Source organism: Chelonoidis abingdonii, chromosome 1 (genome assembly GCF_003597395.2).
Source record: "Chelonoidis abingdonii isolate Lonesome George chromosome 1, CheloAbing_2.0, whole genome shotgun sequence".
NCBI classification, from domain to species: domain Eukaryota; kingdom Metazoa; phylum Chordata; order Testudines; family Testudinidae; genus Chelonoidis; species Chelonoidis abingdonii.
The window spans coordinates 199,573,698-199,593,519 of NC_133769.1; the positions used below are offsets into that span (position 1 = coordinate 199,573,698).

The 19,822-nt window shown below is 43.5% G+C and overlaps 1 protein-coding gene across 2 annotated transcripts in view; it reads right to left on the bottom strand.

Moving 5' to 3' along the window:
- GRIK1 (glutamate ionotropic receptor kainate type subunit 1) overlaps positions 1 to 19,822 on the bottom strand; it is a 281,281-nt gene that overhangs the window by 39,330 nt on the left and 222,129 nt on the right. For both annotated transcript variants that reach the window (XM_032798280.2, XM_032798281.2), the window contains exons 9-11: positions 7,679 to 7,792; positions 3,894 to 4,097; positions 2,825 to 3,048 (exon numbers count right to left, since the gene is read on the bottom strand). In XM_032798280.2, the coding sequence (XP_032654171.1) occupies positions 2,825 to 3,048; positions 3,894 to 4,097; positions 7,679 to 7,792 (542 nt within the window). The remainder of the gene's footprint in view (positions 1 to 2,824; positions 3,049 to 3,893; positions 4,098 to 7,678; positions 7,793 to 19,822) is intronic.

Here is a 19,822-nt window from a genome sequence, read left to right on the forward strand (position 1 = left end):
ATGATCTTGTTTGCAGAGGCACACCCACCCCACCTAGCATGAACCCACAGCAGCCTAAATGGTCACTTTGGCTGCTGTGGGATCCCCAGTTTCTCTATTATTGGGGCAGGACAATTGTCCTGATTATGTGAATCAAGGACAATGAAAGTGTTTTATGACAGAGGGACTCGCCATCAACTAAGTAGCATTCGCTAGACAAGGGACATGGGTTCCAAAACCCAGTGAATTGAGAGGTGCTGGGGACAGGTATTTGTACCTGCTGGTATGGGCCCCTTTTGAAGACCTGAAATACCAATTGCACCTCCTCTCTCTACTGTGGAATATCAGAGCTAATTTTAATTCCATTAGGAGTCTAGTTACAGGATGCTGAGCTGTATTCACTTTGGGCCAATGGTGCACCAGCACTGAGGCTCCCCTACTACAAGCTGAAATCACTAAAGAGCTAAAATTACTCAAAGTTGAAATTACTGAGTGCTTGGGGGTGTGTGAAGATATTTTGCTGAGCAGTTTGTGGGATGACTAGAGCAGCTCGCAGGACAGCTGGTGGAGTGGAGCGGAGCAGTTTGCAGAATGGCTAGGGTGGCTCACAAGACGGCTGGAGGAGTGAAGCAGTTGGTGGGGTGGCTTGTGGTAACGGCTGCAGCAGAACCCTATGGAGAGGTGGGCAGTTGGCCTCGGACTACGTAAGGTGCCCCTTAACACTGCTCTGCCCCCTCCCCCCCCCAGGCTGGGAGGTAAAACTCTGCAGATAAACTTTTGAACTCTGGGGCTGCAGTGACCAGGGATAGAGACTTTTGGGTTGTTGGACTTTTGGGTGATTTTGGGGTTGCTGGACTCAAGAGACTTTTGGGGTGTTGGACTTTGGGACTTTGGGTGATTTTTTTGGGTTGCTGTACTTAAGACCCTGAGGGGAAAAGATACTGCCAAACTGACTCGGGGGGGGGGGGGTCTTTTGCTCATGGTTTGTGTTATGAATTCTGTTTGTGGTGTTTCCCCAACATAATGCCGCATTGTTTCCCTCCTTTATTAAAAGGATTTTGCTACACTCAGAGACTGTGCTTGCGCAAGGGGAAGTATTGCCTCTTAGAGGCACCTGCGGGTGGTATGTAATTGTCCCAGGTCACTGGCTGGGGGCTCGAGACGGCTTTGCATTGTGTTATTGAAACGGAACCCCTAGATGCTGAACCCAGCCCTTGTTGCTGCCAACTCAGATGGGCAGAAGGGTTACATGAGCATTTATAAGAGTTTTGTATTAAATGTTTACATTGTATCTTTACTCTGATGTGAGTAATATTTAGAATTTCAACAATACAACATTACAGCTTTATATATTATCCTATAGCTACCCGTATTATATAAATGTTAGACCATGAAGAGTTACATTATTTGAAACTTGTTTTCTTGGAGTATCTACTCTGATGCTCTTTCCTTCATTAGTGTGAATTATGTCATTGTTTTATATTCAAAGTAATACATTATAAAATTGGAGGAAAAGCTTTACAGAGTGTCAGAAGAAAAAAATAATTGTTGGTAATGGAAAAACCAATAACCCAGACAAATATTTTTATGTATATTCCTAGGAAGGAGGAGGAATGTTGGAAAATGTTCAATAAATAGTGATGAAAATTATAATTGCAAATAGTGGAAAAAGTAAAAATAAATATGACTTTTTACAGAGTCTTAGTATGGATATCAAAGACCATCAGAAAAAAAATAATATGTTTCAAATATGGCATCCAAGGAATGTTGAATTAATATTTTATATATAAAATATTGAAATTCCTTAGGAAGGGATATCTTGGAAAGTTTCATATGCAGTGTAGATGTCTGATCCCACAAACCTTTATTCAAATGGCTAACCCTTATTTATAGCAGTAGTAGCACTGAAGTTAATGTGACTACTTATATATGAACTATTCATGTAAGAATGAGATTGGAACATCAGACTCCAGAATTGCTAAGAAAGGAGTATTGGTGAACTCTGTCAATCATATTTTCATATTTTTCCTTTTCAGTTTTTAAACACAATTTGTTGAAGTTTTCATTAATCAAGTCCCCTCCCACTCCCCTCATTTCTAAACTTGTCATTTCTAAACTTGTTGTATTCTATTAGGAGTTTGCTCTTCCATGGGTTAGGAGTTCATTGTTAGCAGAGGCCCTGATTCAGGAGAGCATTTAAGCATATGCTTAATTTTAAGCCCAGTTTAAGTCCTATTGAAGTTAAACACATGCTCCCCTGGATCATAAGTGCCTTCCTGTATAAAGCTGTCACTTGGGATTTGAGAGTACACTATGCTTTGTACCTCCTGTGACAATTCACTTTAGAGAGAGGTATGGGAACATCTTGCAGAGCGAAGCCCTTGGGTTCTTTGTTATGCTATTTTGAATTTTCAGAGTGAATTGATCTGAGCTGACTTCCACCCTTCAGCAACAAAGATTTTCAGATACTCTCTTGGCTTTTAACTGTATGCACTGTTAGTTGAAAAGTGCAGTGTTTATGAAGGAGTAACTATATGCTGAAAAGCAGTTGTATGCAGTATTTTCATTTCTATTAAGTAACTGATGACAGATTTTATCAATTTTATTTTTTCTCCCTTAAACTCTTAAGTAAAGAACAATCCCATCAGGCTAAGAAGATTTATTTTCATATAAAAATAATGCAAGACAACCCCTCTGGAATGCAATGTTTTTGGTACTGTATAAAATTCCTAGAATATCATTAAATTGTCATTTGTGGAGTGAGTATATGTTGTGTGATCAGTGCAACATATATATGATAAAAGGGAAGTAAAGAGGTCGTCTCTCACACAGTCTTTAAACTTACCTTGCAATTACAAAGAGTACACAACTGACTCCAAGGCAGGCTAGGAGGACATACATCCAAATATCAGGAGAAAGAGGGTTGAGAAAGGAGAAAACACCAGGATTTGTGCCATTGGGTTTCCGGTACAAAATACTGATCCCAAGCGTCATGAAGGGTTTTGAAAAGTCAATTACTTTCTCCCTTACGTAGGTGATAGTGAGAGGAGCAACTGCCAGATCAGCTTTCTGGAACACAAATTGGAAAATATTTTCATTTTCTTTGCATTCAATAAGCATATTTTTATTCCTTCCACCTTTTCCCATGGGTATTAAACAAGCTAAAACATGTTTAGTTTTGCCTAGAAGCTGAACTGTAATTGAGTCTAAAATAAAAATTCTTGGTTTCCTTATTAAAGGTCATTGTGGGCAGAAAACTACTTCAGAAGAGCTATAGTAATTTCAGTATGACTGAAACAGTTTACATCAAGAAACTGTGGCAAAACAGTGCATTATTAGGAGGTTACCAGAAGCATAATGGACATGTCTGAAATATTGTTCATGGGAAGTGAGCACTCAAACAAATCAAAGCTTTTCCTTGTCTTTGCAGACACCAAGATCCTTTGATGCAAAAATACGGGCACCTTTCCAATGGATAGGGTAGGGCATGATTTGCAGAGCCTGCAGGGGGGCTCAGCACTGCTCATGAACTGCAGAGCAGTGAAATGCAGCAGCTCCTTGCCTACTGTTGTGCAGGGGAGATTGGGTCTATTGCTGTGGACATTTAATTATCATTGCTGCAGAGTAAGGGCCCAGGTGCTGGGGGAACTACTGTAGTCTCAGGGCTGTCATTGTAGCCATGGATCAGGTCTTCAGTGTGGGGGAATGTATTTTTTCCCTCCTAGAATACCCCAGCACCAGGGGGGAGGATTTCCCCCCAAAATGCAGACCCTAAGTACTTGTCTTTGTTCAAGGGCTTTTCTGCTCTGTGAAAATGGCTAGTTCTCCGGCTAATGTAAACACTTCATTTGACTTGACTTCTTATAAAATATCTTAGGTTAAAGTAGAATAAAGACAGAACAATTCATTCTTACATGATCTATGAGTTCTTTGACCATCCCATTCCACTCTCCTTTGTCGTTTTGGGCTCCATATTTACCATCAGAAACTAGTTTGACCTCATAAATGAAGCCTAAAATATTTGACAGTTCCTTCAACAAATCCAGGCAATATCCTTCGAATCTGTCATTTCCATACAAGGGCTTATCAGACTTTTTGTACATAACATAGGGATCTTCCTATAGAATAAACACACCAAACATGTAACAATAGAAATGAGATACATTTCAGATAATCTCCATTTATACATTACACAAATAGTTGGATGATTTACTACAATTGTATAGGTGCAACAAATTTACTATGTTCATTAAAAGTCATCTTAGGTATGTTAATAAACTGCCCAAATCAATCAGCTATAAATGTACTTGTTCTGAGTTTCATGGGATCTGAGGGCCTGTTACTCCCATTGGCTTTAATTAGAGCTGTTGGTGCTCAGCACCTCCAAAATCAGGCCCAAGATCTATACTGTATAAGATCCCATGTTAAGGAATGGGTTAGGATGCTTCAGTAGTGCAATAAATAGTAGACCAAGAATCATAAAGTAAACCTAAAAATTGACTTTCTAAATAAAACAAAAGGTATGAAATAATATAGCCATTGACTGGAATATATTCATGGGAGAGAATGAAAAAATAGCATAGGTAGAGTGGTTTTGTGCACATGGTATTGCCTTTTTAGCTCTGTGCAAGGCAGGGTTCTGTAGTTTTAACCTAAAGCACAGGGCTCCTGGCAGTGGAAAGTCAGCAGAGAGGGAGTTGTGGCACCAGGAATCTCAACTTCCCTTTCTCCAGGGAACCCAGAACCAGCCAGGGCTGCCCAGAGGATTCAGGGGGCCTGGGGCAAAGCAATTTCGGGGGCCCCTTCTATAAAAAAAATTGCAATACTATAGAATACTATATTCTCATGGGGGTGCCTGCGGGGCTTGGGGAAAATTGCCCCACTTGCTCCTCCTGCCACAGGCGGCCCTGGGAAAAATAAACCTTCCGCATCTCGGCACAAACCCAGTTTTGAGAAAACTTCTTTTCAAGTTATCACTGGTTCTCAGCATCAGCTAGTGCTAAAAGGCACTAAAGCTCATTAAAAGGGTTGGACAAATATTTTCCATCAAAACTTTTCTTGGATCAAAAACTAGGGGTTTTTAAAAATCAGAAAAAAATAACGGACAATGTCTGCTTTCCTTCAAAATTTGTTGTGTTTTTTTAATTGAAAATCTGAAATTAGTCTGCCAAAACCTGAATATGGTTTGGGGTTTCAGAAGTGTGTGGCCAAATATTTGCTGCTTGCTGTGTTTGTTTAAAGAAACACAAAAAAAATTCTGCTTAAAAAAAATCCAGAACTTTTGAACCACCTCAGCTTGTGACTAAACGCCTTTAACCCATCCAGTCAGAGATTTTCCAAGGTGTTCTGATTACGCTGCTGGCTTCCTTGACTCATATCTGTCTCCATAACTTTGCGTTCATTTTGTTAGAACATAAGCAACAGCCATTAACTGGGTCATAACCCAAAGTCACACCAGCCCAGTATGCCCGTCTACCACATAGGCCAATGCCAAGTGCCCCAGAGGAGTGAACCTAACAGGTAATGATCAAGTGAGCTCTCTTTCTGCCATCCATACTCCCACCCTCTGACAAACAAAGGTTTAGGGACACCATTCCTTACCCATCTGGGCTAATGGTCAATATAATGGACTTAACCTGTCCATTGCATTTATCTATTTCTAGAGATTTGGCCTCATGGCGGTCCTCACAAACTGGAGACAGTTACTGTGGGTTTGTCTTTAAGTATAGCTTATGTAACATGACTCCCATGAACTGAGCATTTTCAGCTTGTCTCAGAATCTGGGAATAAGCCTATGTTGTGAAAACTGAAATGTTCAAAAATAGCACATGGCATGTGGATGGACACAGGGTGCTAAAATTAAATTAACCCAGCGGTTCTCAAACTGGGGGTCGGGACCCCTCAGAGGGTCACAAGGTTATTACTGGGGGTCATGAGCTGTCATCCTCACCTCAAACCTCGCTTTGCCTCCAGCATTTATAATAGTGTTAAATATATAAAAAAGTTGTTTTCAATTTATAAGGGAGGTGGTCTGCACTCAGAGGTTTGCTGTATGAAAGGGGTCAAAAGTTTGATAACCACTGAATTAACCCCTCTGAAGCCTCAGAGAAGGCAGGGGCGGGGGGGAGGGGGGGTGTCTCCCTTGGTAGGCTTGGGAAGGAGGTAGGTGGTGTAGGATACTGATCTTCTCATGTGATCCCTCCCCCAGTGGCTAATTTTAAATGAAGCTACCCTTCCCTAACATGAATCTCCCTATGGCACTGAAATTAAATATAGACTATAATTTGGCATTTGAGAAGTGAAAGGGATGGTAGCCCTAGTGGAAAAGCTAATAGCTTGGCTCTTTTGCAAGCCTCAAACTGCTGAATGAGCTTTAGGGTAGGGAAGGCTGTTCCTCCCAAACAGCCTGGCCCTGCCCCTATCTGACCCCCACCCAATTCCTGCCCCCTGACTGCCCGCCCCACTCAGAATCCCTGACCCATCCTGCTCCTTGTCCCCTCACCATCTCCCAGAGACCCCCCACGACCACCATCCCAGGACCCCACCCCTGCTCCCTGTCCCCTGACTGCCCCGACCCTTATCCACCCTGCTGCTGAGTCCTGACAGACCCCCAGAATGCCCACAATCCAACCCCCCCATTCCCTGTCCCCTGACCGCTCCCCCACAACCTCTGCCCCCTCTCTGTCCCCTGATTGTCCCTGGGACTCGCCGCTTATCCAACCCCCTAGCCCCTTACCCCTGGATCTCCCCTTACCTGGAGCCTCAGTGCACCACATCCAGGAGCGTCCCTGAACAGCGGTGCACTGTGGCTCCAGCGGGGCTTCTGAGCTCCTCCCCACTCACAGTCACGTGGTAAGGGGCAGGGCTGCGAGCTCCAGCGGGGTCTGAGCTTCCTCCACTCAGCATGAAGCTCACAGCCTTGCCCCCTTACCACATGGCTCTGAGTGGGGAGGAGCTCAGGATCCCCACCGGAGCCATGCTGCAGCTGTTCAGGGACGCTCCTGGATGCACTGAGGCTCCGGGAGAGGGGCGGAGGCGTGGTTGGTCCGGGGCCAGGAAGGGAGCCTCAGCCATTCTTGTAGGGGACCCTGCAGAGCCCGGTGCCTGGGGCAAATTGCCCCACTGGCCCACCCTCTGGGCGGTCCTGAGCACAGCCCAAGTAGCAGCAGCACTGGCCAGGAAGACAGGGATCAGGGTGGCTGGAGGACACACAATTCAACATGTCCTCCCCAGTGTAACTTCCATTAGACACCGGTGAGGATGTACCAGAATCTGTCTCTTCACTCTGCACCATAAGCTGCTCTTCTCATCCAACCTTGCTTATAGTGAGAAGTCAGAACATGTATATGCTGAGTGTAAAAGTTAGTATTTGGGTGTGTGAAATTTTCTTGGTTGAAAGAAATACAACTTGTTTCTTCAAAGTACAGAGATAAGCTAAACATAATTTGGAAATGTGACTATTTTAGTATATAGATGGATAGTGGGCAGTTTGATTCTGTGTCTATATGCAAATATATGCTGGGCTAGAAACATGGGGTGGTTTGTCAAACCATATATTGGTACAGGGAACCACAAAAGATGAAGTACAGAGTTTAGGCTGAGAAGGAAGGCTTCATATAAATATGTAAAACAATGTAAGCAATGTATGATTTATACTACACTATAGATAATAATATTAACACTGTGCAGCAGGACTTACCAAAATGGTAGTGACTATGAGTGTTCGGTTAGCCAGTGAATCGGTGATATTGGTAGATCTGTCTTTATTGCTGTCAGTCATATTAAGGCCACTATTTGAGTTCCAAACCCCAATCTGCGCAGAACAAAGTAGATAAATGGCTGCTAAGCCTCAGGGATTGCATTCAGTGAAATTATGTATAATTTTCCATAAATGTACATTATAGTTCACAGTCCAAAAAAAGAACATTGATACCATACATCACTATGATAGACTAAAACACCAGCAGTATGAAATGTTTCAGGAACAAACCGGTTGTAATTCTAAACAAGGGAACTTCATCAAAGGGTTGATTGTCGTATTTAAATCATTAGGAACACACTGCTGTTTCAAAAGCAGGTTGAAATGAATTAACCATAAGAGTATAAGGTATGTCAATATAGTTGTGTATTTGCCCATTTACTACAAAAGTGGAACGTGTTGACTTTGTTTCCTCCTAAAAATGTCAAATGTCTACTTTCATGAAATTGTTTCTTTTTGTAAATGGTAAAGTTGAAACATATGGCAAGACCTTTCCTTTCCAAGACAACAGATTAAAAGCGTGGATAAATATGCTGAAACAGATTGATGGATTCACTGGCCTTTTACTTCTGCTCTGAACCTGCTGAAGGCACAAATGATTATTCCAGTCACTTCTTGACTACTGATATGACAGAACCATCAAGGTGATGCCACTTCACCTCCGATCAGTGTTTGTCAGTAAATGCAAAAGACTAAAGGAGAATGTAGGTTTAGATTCCTTTCCAATCCCCACAGTAAGTAGTAACTCCAGCATTTAGGGCCTGATCCAGAGCCCAATATAGGCAAGAGGGAGGCTTTCACTGATGTCAATGGATTTGAATCAGTATCTTTACAGTGGTGCAAATTACAAAAGTACAGTTAATTTATTCAGATAAATATAAACTTTACATATATTCACATTTAAATCATCAAGATTTTATTTCCAAATCCTTCTGGTATTAATGTCTTTTAAAATAAAGTTGTATAGATTTGGAAATTGGGCAATAATAACTGACCCCACACAAGTTTTCATGCATAAGTTTTCCTCCTGAAAAAATGTTGTGCCTCCAAATAGGCGTAATTAAAAATGTTACTTGCCTAACTTTGCACAAGGCCCCATTTAAGCAAAGTATTTAAGCACGTCTAACTAAACACGAGTAGTTCCATTCACTTCAATGGAGCTATACATGTGCCTAAAGTTAGATATGTGCTCAAGTACCTTGCTGAATAGGGGCCTAAGTGCCCAGCTCTGCAATATGTTGAGTGCTCTTAAATCCTGCTGAAGTCACTTAGCACCTCACAAGACAACTGGCACATTGAAGAATCAGGCTGAATGTGAGAACCACTGTTCTGTATGGGTCTGATCCTGCTCGGTGTCAAATGTCTCCTACAAGACACGAATGCCCAGATCCACAAAGGGACATAAGCAGTCCAATGCTAAGAATCACAATGCCCAACTTTTAAGTGCTTAGAAAAATCACAGGAACAACACTGCGATCCACAAAGCCTGAGATAGGTGGCTAGGCTCCCTATACAATGAATGGGGAAAGATAGAGGCCTTAAACTGCCATCCACAAAAGCCATCAACTAGTCAGCTTCCTGCTAGCCAATGGCAGATGCTGACTGGAACCGGGGGGTGGGATGTCTTAAGCCCTGCCCCTATCTCTGCTTGTACTCCACAACTGGGAAGCCTCTTCTGGAGTCAAGTGACTTAGAAGTCAAAGGCGTTTCTTGTGAGATGGAGCTAGGTGTCTGTCTGTCTCCACACAAGGTAGCTTGGGGGTGAGGAGGGGGAGCATTTCACAATCTTTAACCCAGTGGTTAGGGTACCCCTGGGAGGTAGGAGCCCACCCTGTTCAATTCTCCTCTTTCCTAGATGAGGAGAAGGGAGTTGAACAGGAATCTGCCACCTTTCTGGTTGGGTCTCTTTCCACTTTAACATTCTCTCCCCGCCACCAGATCAGGCCAAATAAGCAAGCCAGGCACTCCTCTGCCTACCTTTCCCCCCAGTCTGTGGATTGCACTGGGGCTTAGGTGGGTGATTGGTGCCTGGGTGCCTACAGCGGGGCTGCAGTGTGCATGCCTGTAGGCAGAAACGTGGGCCCCTAGGGAATATTTACAGCAGAAATGTAGGTGCTAAATGAGTCTAGGTGCCTACAGAGTTAGGTGGCAGCTGAGCAGAAGTTTTGTGTATAGCAGAGGAGCGTAAAGCTGGGACTTAGGTGTCTAAATATGGGGCTTAGCCATATAAGTACCTTTGTGGATCTGGGCCTATGTGCCCTCAATTTTTATTGGACTGAATATGTCACTTCAATGGGAACTGACTTCAGTGGGGATTGAAGGCACTGAGCATTTCCAGGATTGGCCCTGAAGTGATATCTGAATACACCAATTTGAAAATGGAGCTTTTCATTATCTATCTATTGTTAGACATTCATGATGAAATGACACATGCAGAAGATGTTCAGAGAGTATTCAGTGTCTTTCTATGCTAATAGAAAACTTGATGAATGAAGCATGATATGCCTTAGACCAAATTAATGCAAAAAATGCACAAAACGAGCAGATTCCCTGTACCAACATTCCAGGCTTTTGAAAAGTTAGAAAAAGAATCTTGCCAAGTTAACTGTCAAACCACTGGAAATACAGAATCAAAATATCTGTTACTAAGCAATGATACATTTTACAAAGCTCACCACAGGTTTTACTTTAATTGCATGGAAAGGTTTTCTTCTTAACCTGAGCTAATGAAACAACATCCTCCACTCTGAGGAGCAAAATCAATATGAAAATGGTATATAACAGGGTTTCTCAAACAGGGGTCGCCGCTTCTGTAGGCAAAGTCCCTGGCGGGCCGGGCCGGTGGGTTTATCTGCCCATCTCCAGGTCCGGCCGATCGCGGCTCCCACTGGCCGCAGATCGCTGCTCCAGGCCAATGAGAGCTGCTGAAAATGGTGGCAGTAAGTCCTTTGGCCCGCGCCACGCCAAACTTGCGGACGGGGCAGGTAAACCCACCGGCCCAGCCTGCCAGGGGCTTTCCCTACAAAAGCGGCGACCCCTGTTTGAGAAACCCTGATATATAAGCATTAAACTGCCAATTTAAATATAATCAATAGCCATATAATGATCCACACTCATTGATTTGTTAAAACAGTCTGGAATGATGTCACAAACATCACCTGCCATCTTAGGCTAGAAGAGTTAACCAATTTACTTGGATTTAAAGAGACAGGGCCAGCTGTGGGTCTGGTCCATTCAGTATACATATATTTTAAATTGAAAGTTTGTGAAAGGTAGCAGATTGATGGCTTTGAGGACTGGCATACTTCATCCTCAGAACAGCATGCTTTATCACACTGGTCTGCCAGTACATTTCAGCCGTATCCTGGAGGGGACTAGCTTTCAGTGCCTCCCTGCTGAGATTGCCAACAAGGCTGCCATATCAGACCAAGACTGAAACTGCTGACCTGCCTCACATATTGTACACCTCCATCAGATGTCAGATGGTCAGTCACTACTGACTCAGGCGGGATTCGTTGAGATTATTAACTGAGGCAGGGACTGTCTTTCTTGTCCTGAACCCAGCACAATGGGGCATCGCTCCTGATTGGGGTTTTGGGGATTGCTATTATATAAATATTACAATAACAATTATATCATTCAAACTATCTATGGCTGAAAGCCCCAGGATCCCACTGTCAATCTCTTTAGCTAACCATTTCTCCTCCTACAACATTTTTAATTGGGATAACGTTGTTCATGATTCCTTCCCCTACCCCCACCACACACCCATCTCCACCCCCACCCCTTTTAGGTTTCTTTTGCTTACAGAAGGAGATCAATTTGGGATTATTGATCTGAAAAGTATTTATATACGTGACGTGTTGGGCATTATCAATTTAGTTAATCTGGGGCCGTGATAAATGGCTAGTTTCTTTTAATTTGTTTTGGGGGCAGTGTGCATTAATCAAAAGCTATTCTGCTCAGTGTTGTTGACTTCCTGACACACTGGTGTGCTTGAAATAGCTGGCAATGAGGAAGAGCAGAATGGTCATACAGAACATGGAATAGTACAGTCAGTGTATACACAATACATCAAGATGGCCATTATACATTAATATTAAAGGAATGACACTGTAGGTTAGTCTTGATACTAACAATGAAAAAGGTCAGAAGGGCATTGAATGAATGAGGCCAAGGTATTACATCACCATAGTGAATCTGGAGGGGTTTATTGCAGTTTAGTGACAAATTCAAGACCTATAATATGCCCTTCTCAATGAACCTGTGTTCTGAACCAATTGTAATTTGGTTTAAATTAATTCAACGTAACATGAAATGCCTTAGAGTCAAAAGCTGGATTGGTTCAATAAGCTTCTGTATGTCAGGTAGGATGATCTATCCACTAGTAATGAGGAAAATAGAATCCGTGATGCCTTAGCCTGATTCACTGAAGATTAAAACAAGGTTATTAAGTATGTGTTTTATTAGATTAGAAAAAGAGTGCTATAGGACACTGTCAGCTACTCTAGAATAGAGTGCCAAAAAAAAGAGTATTTTTAAATTGGGGAAAAAAAGTTTAACTTTTTTAAAGATGTATGCAAAATGTAATAGTTGTTATTTTACAGAGCATTTTTAAAATCTGTATATCCCAAGCACTTTACAAAAGTGGGTAAGAGATTATTATCCCCCTTGTATAGAGGTAGAAAACTAGATTCACAGAAGGCTAAAGGCCTTCTTATCAGAGGTGCTGAGCACCTGTAGTGCCCTTCCACTTCAATTGGAGCTATGGGTGCTCAGCACTTCTGAGAATCAGGCCTTGTAAATGACTTGCCTATGGCCACTCAGTGAGTCCACAGCAGACCTAAGAATAAAACTTGGTTCTTCTGATTCTCAGTATGGTGCCTTTTCTATTAGTCCAAGCATCCCACATATGTTAAAAGAAAGCATGAAATGCCTGGAATAAGTTGGACAGTTTATAAACAAGCCTGCTTCCAGTTTACATGTGTTATTGAATGTCTGAATTGCCCATTAATCTTATTGTATGCCAGGATCTAATGTAGTAGTCAAAACTTAAGTCAATACTAGAAAAATTATTCCTGGCACACACTTTGTGGGAGTATCAGTAAGCCACACACTTAGCACAGCACCCACCATTAATGCTGTTAAAGGCACTGAGACTTGAAACCCCACTTTAATGAATAAAGATAGAGGAACAGCTGTGAAGGTGTCTGCTTTTTAATGCCGCTATTCAAAGGAGGAAGAGGGCCAACCCTTGAGAATTAAAAAAAAAAATTATAATTAGGGAAAAATATTTAATCCATCTGAGGCCTCTCTACAATTTGTAAGTACTAGAGTACATATCCTGAGTAGGAATGGAATTCATTCTATCACAGAAAAGCACATCTGAGATAGAATATTGTCTCTAAACTGCAATCTGAGATCCATTTGTCAAAACCCAAAGGATGAGTTTTAAGACCCATCCTGAAGGTTTCTTGCATCACCTGTCTGTGTACAAACCTTCTTCCACACTTTATATAAATGCTTAGAAACCTCGCCAGCAGCCTTGGTAAAGAGAAAAATAAACAGAATGCTTCATTAAAGATGAAAAGTGAAACCAGTCTAGAGAGCTGGGTGCTAGTAGTTATGTCTCAGTTAACTCTCAAATGATTATTCAGAATCAAAGTGGAAATCCACTGAGCCAAATATTTTAAGTGGGAGGAGAAACAAAGTTGTTTTTAGTTGACATTAAGCACTGAACTCTGTAAATCAAGAACTCTAACTTTTTCATAATTTACACCTCCTGTCTCCCACCTTTTCCTCCCACCATGAGCCCTTTCCTCTCTAGCTGGAGCACAGGAAGCCCTGTGGAGCACAGTTCCTTGGTGCACAGGGTGCATGAAGCCCCTGAGTGGGTGTTTGGTATCTTACCCTCTACACCACACAGCAGAACTGTGCTGGTTCCAATAAATTCAGAGACTTCTGCATCCTTCATTTTTGCCAGTAGTAATTAGATCTAGCTGACAATATGAAGCTTGAGATAACAGCAGTAGCTTTGCCTCTGTTGTTATAGATTGGAGCCTAAATGGAATCTTCTGGGATTTGGTGCTTTTTCTTACCCTTGTGTATTAAATAAGGAAAGAGAGGTAGGTTCTTTAATATTTTCCCAATCTGCTAGCCTTCAAATCTGGATTATTTGCTTTTGTTTTATTTAACAAAAAGAAGGTCCAGATAGGTGTCCAATCCGCATCCTCAGGACAACTGGTAAACAACAATATATGGGAGACAAGACCTTTTCACATAGATTATTTCTGAAGTATAGCTTTGCAATTTACAAGACTCTAAAGCATGTCCTGATGGAATGTGATTTTGCTTGACCTTTGCTTGAGTGTAATACCAAATTCAGAAGCTTATCCCAAAGAACACTGTTTAATCTCAACAGACTAGACCACATCTAATTTCATTTTTCCTCAGTAGCATAACCATTTTAGTGCAACTATGAGTAATTAGGGATGGGGTGAAAACGTAATTGATTGGCTCATCTTCAATAATTAAACAATTTTTAGTATTTCAGCACATTTTGAGAATATTACTTAAGTTCCTTAACCCCCGCCACCTCCTTAATACACACTCATTAAAAAGTGCACAATAGATATCTAACTTGGCTAAACTAAACCTCTGGACATTAAAAGAAATCACTTTCTTTAAAATACAGATGCTATTCTTTACAAGGCACACCAGGTTATTGTTTGATGGTCCCTACATAAAAGTTCGTTCAACTAGCGCCATTAATTTTGTGGGGAGTTATAAAAATTACAAGACTGAGTTGACATTTAAACTTATTTACAGGATGTGAGTTGACACAGTGAGGCCTGGGAGGAGCAAAACCTCACGGGAGGAGCAAAAGAAAATATATTTTCACTTAAGATAATCACTGCCGTTTCCAGATTCCTATTCAGTACCCAGATATGTAAGATAATATGAATTGCAAAAGTCAAAAATCTTTTCTCAGTATCTGTGTAGGAGAGTGAGGGAAGGGTGACCTGTTTCCTTCCCACCCGATGCCAACACCCGCTGTCCTCCTGGAAGGATCTAGGGAGGTGAGTTTTGTTTAACAAGAGTCCAAGAAACTTTAATGGAAGTTTGTCTCATTAACCACAGCCTTTTGGGCTTTCTGAGTGGGAAGACATCCTAAACTAAGTTAAAAGGCAGCTTTTCCAATCATTTTCAGAGCCCCAAAATGTGTCCCAAGGCATGGCTCTTACTTCAGAGCCTAGGTGGGTGGGGAAAAAAGGGAGTTCCTTTGCAGAGTCTCTCTTATAGTTTCTTATGAGGTGACTCACCCTGCAGCTAGGTGTGGTGCCCAATGCTGACTCCCTTGCAGCTTCTCAGAGTCAGTCTTTGTCCCATCCTCCACCCCTACCCCCCAAACTGCTTCAGCTCTCTTATAAGGAATCAGCTGCTTGAGATTTCTTCCCTGCACCGGTCTCTCTGGTTAACTCATTTAACAAGCCTGCTCCAGACTTCGTCTCTGCAGGACAGCTCCCTCACTCCTTGGCTCTCTGCCTTTGAATGGGTCTGTCGGGGCACTCACTGTGTGGCTTTCCATCTTCGTGAACATTCTGGTGGTTCTTGTTGGCATAATGGTCTATATGAAAATGAAAGGGCTGTAAGGTGAGGTAGCAACGGTGACCTGGGCATTGTCTGGAGCCATTGGAGTCCTGTGTGTCAGTGATGAGAAGGTGGATCCCAAACAGATGATAGAGCAGAACTTTCTCCACCAAGTGTGTTGCTAGGCATTCCTTCAGGGATCGAATACCACATTTCATAGTCCAGGAGTTTCCTGCTCATATACAGAATAGGGTGTTCCTAGCCATGGAACTTCTGGGGCAGTACCACTCCCAGGGCCCAGTATGAAGCACCCATGTGTAAAATAAATTCTTTTGAAAAATCAGGGCTACACACTATCAGGTTTGTTACAGAGAATCTCTTTAACTTCTCTGAATCCCAGTCACTCTGGGGGGTACAAGTGACCTGCCAAGGAGCTATTTTTTAAGGAGATCATTGAGGGGAGCTGCTAGTGAGGAAAACTCAGGCACAAGTCACCTATAATACTCTGCCAGCCCAAGAAATGCCCAGACTTGTTTGTTTTGTTCTCAGAATGGGTGTGTTGGCTAGAGCTTCCACTTTGTCGACCAAGGGTTGTACTTTACCATTTCCTGCTAGATCAGTGGTTCTCAAACTTTTGTGCTCACATAGCAAGCCTCTGAGTGTGACCCCCCCCCTTATAATTTTTTTATATATTTAACACTATTATAAGTGGAGTTTGGGGTGGAGGCTGACAGCTCGTGACCCCCCATGTAATAACCTCGTGACCCCCTGAGGAGTCCCGACCCCCAGTTTGAGAACCGCTGTGCTAGATACTCTAAGTAGATGGTCTTCTGCTTCTCTTAAGTGTATTTCTTTGGGTTTACAGTTAAATTGGCATCCCGCAGGGCAGGGGTTGGCAACCTTCGGCACGCAGCCCATCAGGGTAATCTGCTGACAGGCCATGAGGCATTTTGTTTATGTTCACCTTCCACAGATATGGCCCCCTGTGGCTCCCAGTGGCCACGGTTCACTGTTCCCAGCCAATGGGGGGCTGCAGGAAGTGGCAGCCAGCACATCCCTGCAGCCCATGCTGCTTCCCTCAGTTCCCATTGTCCGGGAACAGTGAACTGCGGCCACTGGGAGCTGTGGGGGGCCGTGCCTGTGGACGATCAACATAAACAAAATGTCTCTTGACCCGCCAGCAGATTACCCTGATGGGCTATGTGCCGAAGGTTGCCGACCCCTGCTGTAGGCTGTGAATGATGGCAGCTAAGTCTCTGAGGTGAGTTGGCCAGTTGCAACTATAGACTACCACATCATCCAGGTTGGCTGCTACATAGGGCTAATGTGGCCATAACACTTTGTCTATTAGTGTTCGAAAGTGACCAGGGTGCTGTGTAACCTGAAGGCAGTATTAATTAACTGAAACAGGCCCACACTGGTCAAGAAGGCAATCGTGCCATGGAAACTGGGGGACAGCAGGATCTGTCAAAAACAGTTAGTGAAATCTAATGTAGAAATGTATCAGGCTTTGCTGAGCCCATTGAGCACATCACAAATTCAGGGCAAAAGGTATACGTTGAAGTCAGGGATCACGTTTATCTGGTGGAAGTTTATGCAGAATCGAATGACCCCATCTGCTTTAGGGACAAGGACCACATTGGATTACACCAGGGACTTTGATGTTTCAATTATGACTAGCTTTAACATCTCCTGGACCTCCTGTATTAAATGAGATTTTAACCTTTTCAGGATAGGTACATTTAGCAAGCCCGCTCCAGGCTTCAACTGGGTTTTATCTGAATGTAGTGGTTGACTCGCAAGGTTTGTCTTGGAAATGGGTAAAGTACATCCTGGTATGCCCACACCAGGTCTCTAATTGGCCTCTTTGGTCAGTGGACAACCCATTACCAAGTTGGATCCCTTTGACCCCTACTGCAACTAGTTCTGGGAGCTGGGGTCCTAACTCCTCATCTCTTTCTGGATGGATGAAGAGATATTTTGCACCCTCCAAGGTCACAGCAGATTTACATGGTAGATCTCCTGTGGCCTTTGTCAGTCTGGGTAGTAAACCTTGTAATCAGCTGGCCCAACACATAGAGGACCTCATAGGGGCCCTGAAATTTGGCTAGGAGTTTTCTCTCCGAGCTTAGGAGAAATAGGACAACTTGGTTGCCAGACTGGAATAACCTCATCCTAGCTTCCTTATTATACTGCCAGGCCTGGCTCTATTGGGACTGGAATAGGTTGGCCCTGGCAAAATGACCAAGGCACTCCAGCCTCTCTTTCATTTGTAGGACATAGTGGAGGACATAAATGGGTAGGCTGAGTTTCCCATGACTCCTTGACCAGATCTAAGATACCCCGGGTTTGTCTTCCATTGAGAATTTCAAAAGGGGAGAAGCCAGTAGATGCCTGAGGAACTTCTGTGTGCCACAAATAAAAGGTACAGCAGCAACTGATCCCAGTCTCTGGTTTCTGTCCCAATGGACTTTCTTAGCATCAACTTAAGAGTCTGATTAAACCATTCAAGTAGGCCATTGGTCTGAGGATAGTAGAACCAAGATCCAGAGTCAAACCTTTAAGGGAACAAGACCCCCATGATAATTTCTGAAGGAAGGCCTACTCTGGAAAAGATCTGCAGTAGCTCCTGCACAAGGGCGGAAGTGATAGGGTTCTGCAAGACAGCAGCTTCTGGTTACTTTGTAGCATAGTTGATGAGTATGAAATAAATGTGACCCCAGGCACTTTTCTCAAGACGGCCTCTGATGTCAATCCCTACCTTATCCTGTTACAAGAAGGAGGAATATTAAGGGTGCCTGACCTCGTTCCTTAGGGGCTACTTCTGTCAATCTGTGCAGGACAATAAAAATCCATTACTTCCTAAAATATACTCAGCCAAAAGAATTGGGCCAGTAGTTTTCCAAATGGCCTTGCCTTACCCAGATGTCCAGTCATCAGGACAGAGCGTGCTAGTCTCAACAGTTCTTGATGAGCTGGTTTGAGAACCAGGAGTTGGACTCTGGGCTCTTCCATGTGAGGTTGTTTCTTCACCCAGTCCAGAATTTCATTATGTAACTTGAAATGGGGAAACTGTTGGGTAACAGTGTTCTTATGTGGCTTCCCCATTGATCACAGCTACCATGTTGAAACATTCTTGGAGGGTCTGAACTTCATCCTGAGCAGTGATGAAGTCAAAGGCATCATCTAGTTTAACGGTCTCTGACTCACTTTGAGGCGGAGTGTGATGGGGGTCTATTGGGAAGTGTGTTCCAGGGGGTCTCTTCTTGGGATACACTCTTTACAGGCCCCAGGAGTACAGCCCCAGCACAGACCCAAGTCTTACTGGGCCCTTGAGAGTTGCCTGGGGTAAGGGGCATTGAGTTTCTATTCAGGAGCATGGGGAGGTGTACGCTAATCGTGACCCAAGATTACAGGCCAAGGATGGTGCTCCACTACCTCCATCTGGAGACACCCTATGTAGTCAGTTACCTGTAAGATAATAGGAACAGTCGGATAAGTGCATCTTTCCCATGTATGTAGAAGATTTGGACAGTGCGGCTGGATTAGAAGGCTTTGAGCTGGAACAAATCTTGGTGCTGGTGCAGGAGCAGTTGCCCAAAGCCAGAGTCCATCAGCCCATCTATGAGGTGTAGTCTAACTTGATGGGAACCAAGAAGGCTCTTTTGACATCCCTCTTTGGCAGGTATGAGATCTTGCCCTGTTGGCCAAAGTGACACCCTAAATAATCACACTCGAGGAGGGGGCACTCTCACTGCATGTGTCCCAACTGCCCACACTGATAACATATGATCACACCCTCTTGAAAGGTAGATGAAGTCCACTCTGGTGCCTGGAGCACCATCCACTTGAGATCCCCAGGAAGGTAGGGGCTCTGTCCATCAAGAGGGCCAAGTAGTGTGGGCATCTCCATGTTCCAGGGGTGCTGAAACCTAGTGCAGCTCCAATGACTCTTGAGTTACCATGGGGAAGCAGGAAGGGGTGACGGTCCCAAGGCCTGGGGCATCTGCCTCTGAAAAGCTTTCTGTCATCTCCATGGCCTCTGCAATGGTTGCTGGGCAGAACCAATGGACCCAGGCTTTTACTGCTACTGGGAGAATTTTTAAGTACTGTTCCAAAACAATGCTGTATATGACATTGCCCATGGTCTTGGTTTCTGATGTCCGCTAGCCAAATTTCAGAGCTGTTGTGCGATAGCCCTTGGGCTGCCCCCTTTTGAAATGTTTCCTCTTGAAACTTCCTATGATAGACCACTGGTGAGAGTCCAAACCAATCCAATATGGCAGCCTTCAGGCTTTATCTGCACATAGGGCCCTGTAAGCAGTCTGGACCCACCTGGTTAAATAAGGGGCAAGCTGGATGGCCCAGGAGCTCCTCTCTTAGCCAGTGGTGGCCACCCACTCAAATGTTGTCAGGAAAATTTTGAGGTGGAGTTAGTCAGTTTGGTTAGGGTGGGCCCTGGGAGAGCCTCAGCAAAGAGCACCCTCATGGGAG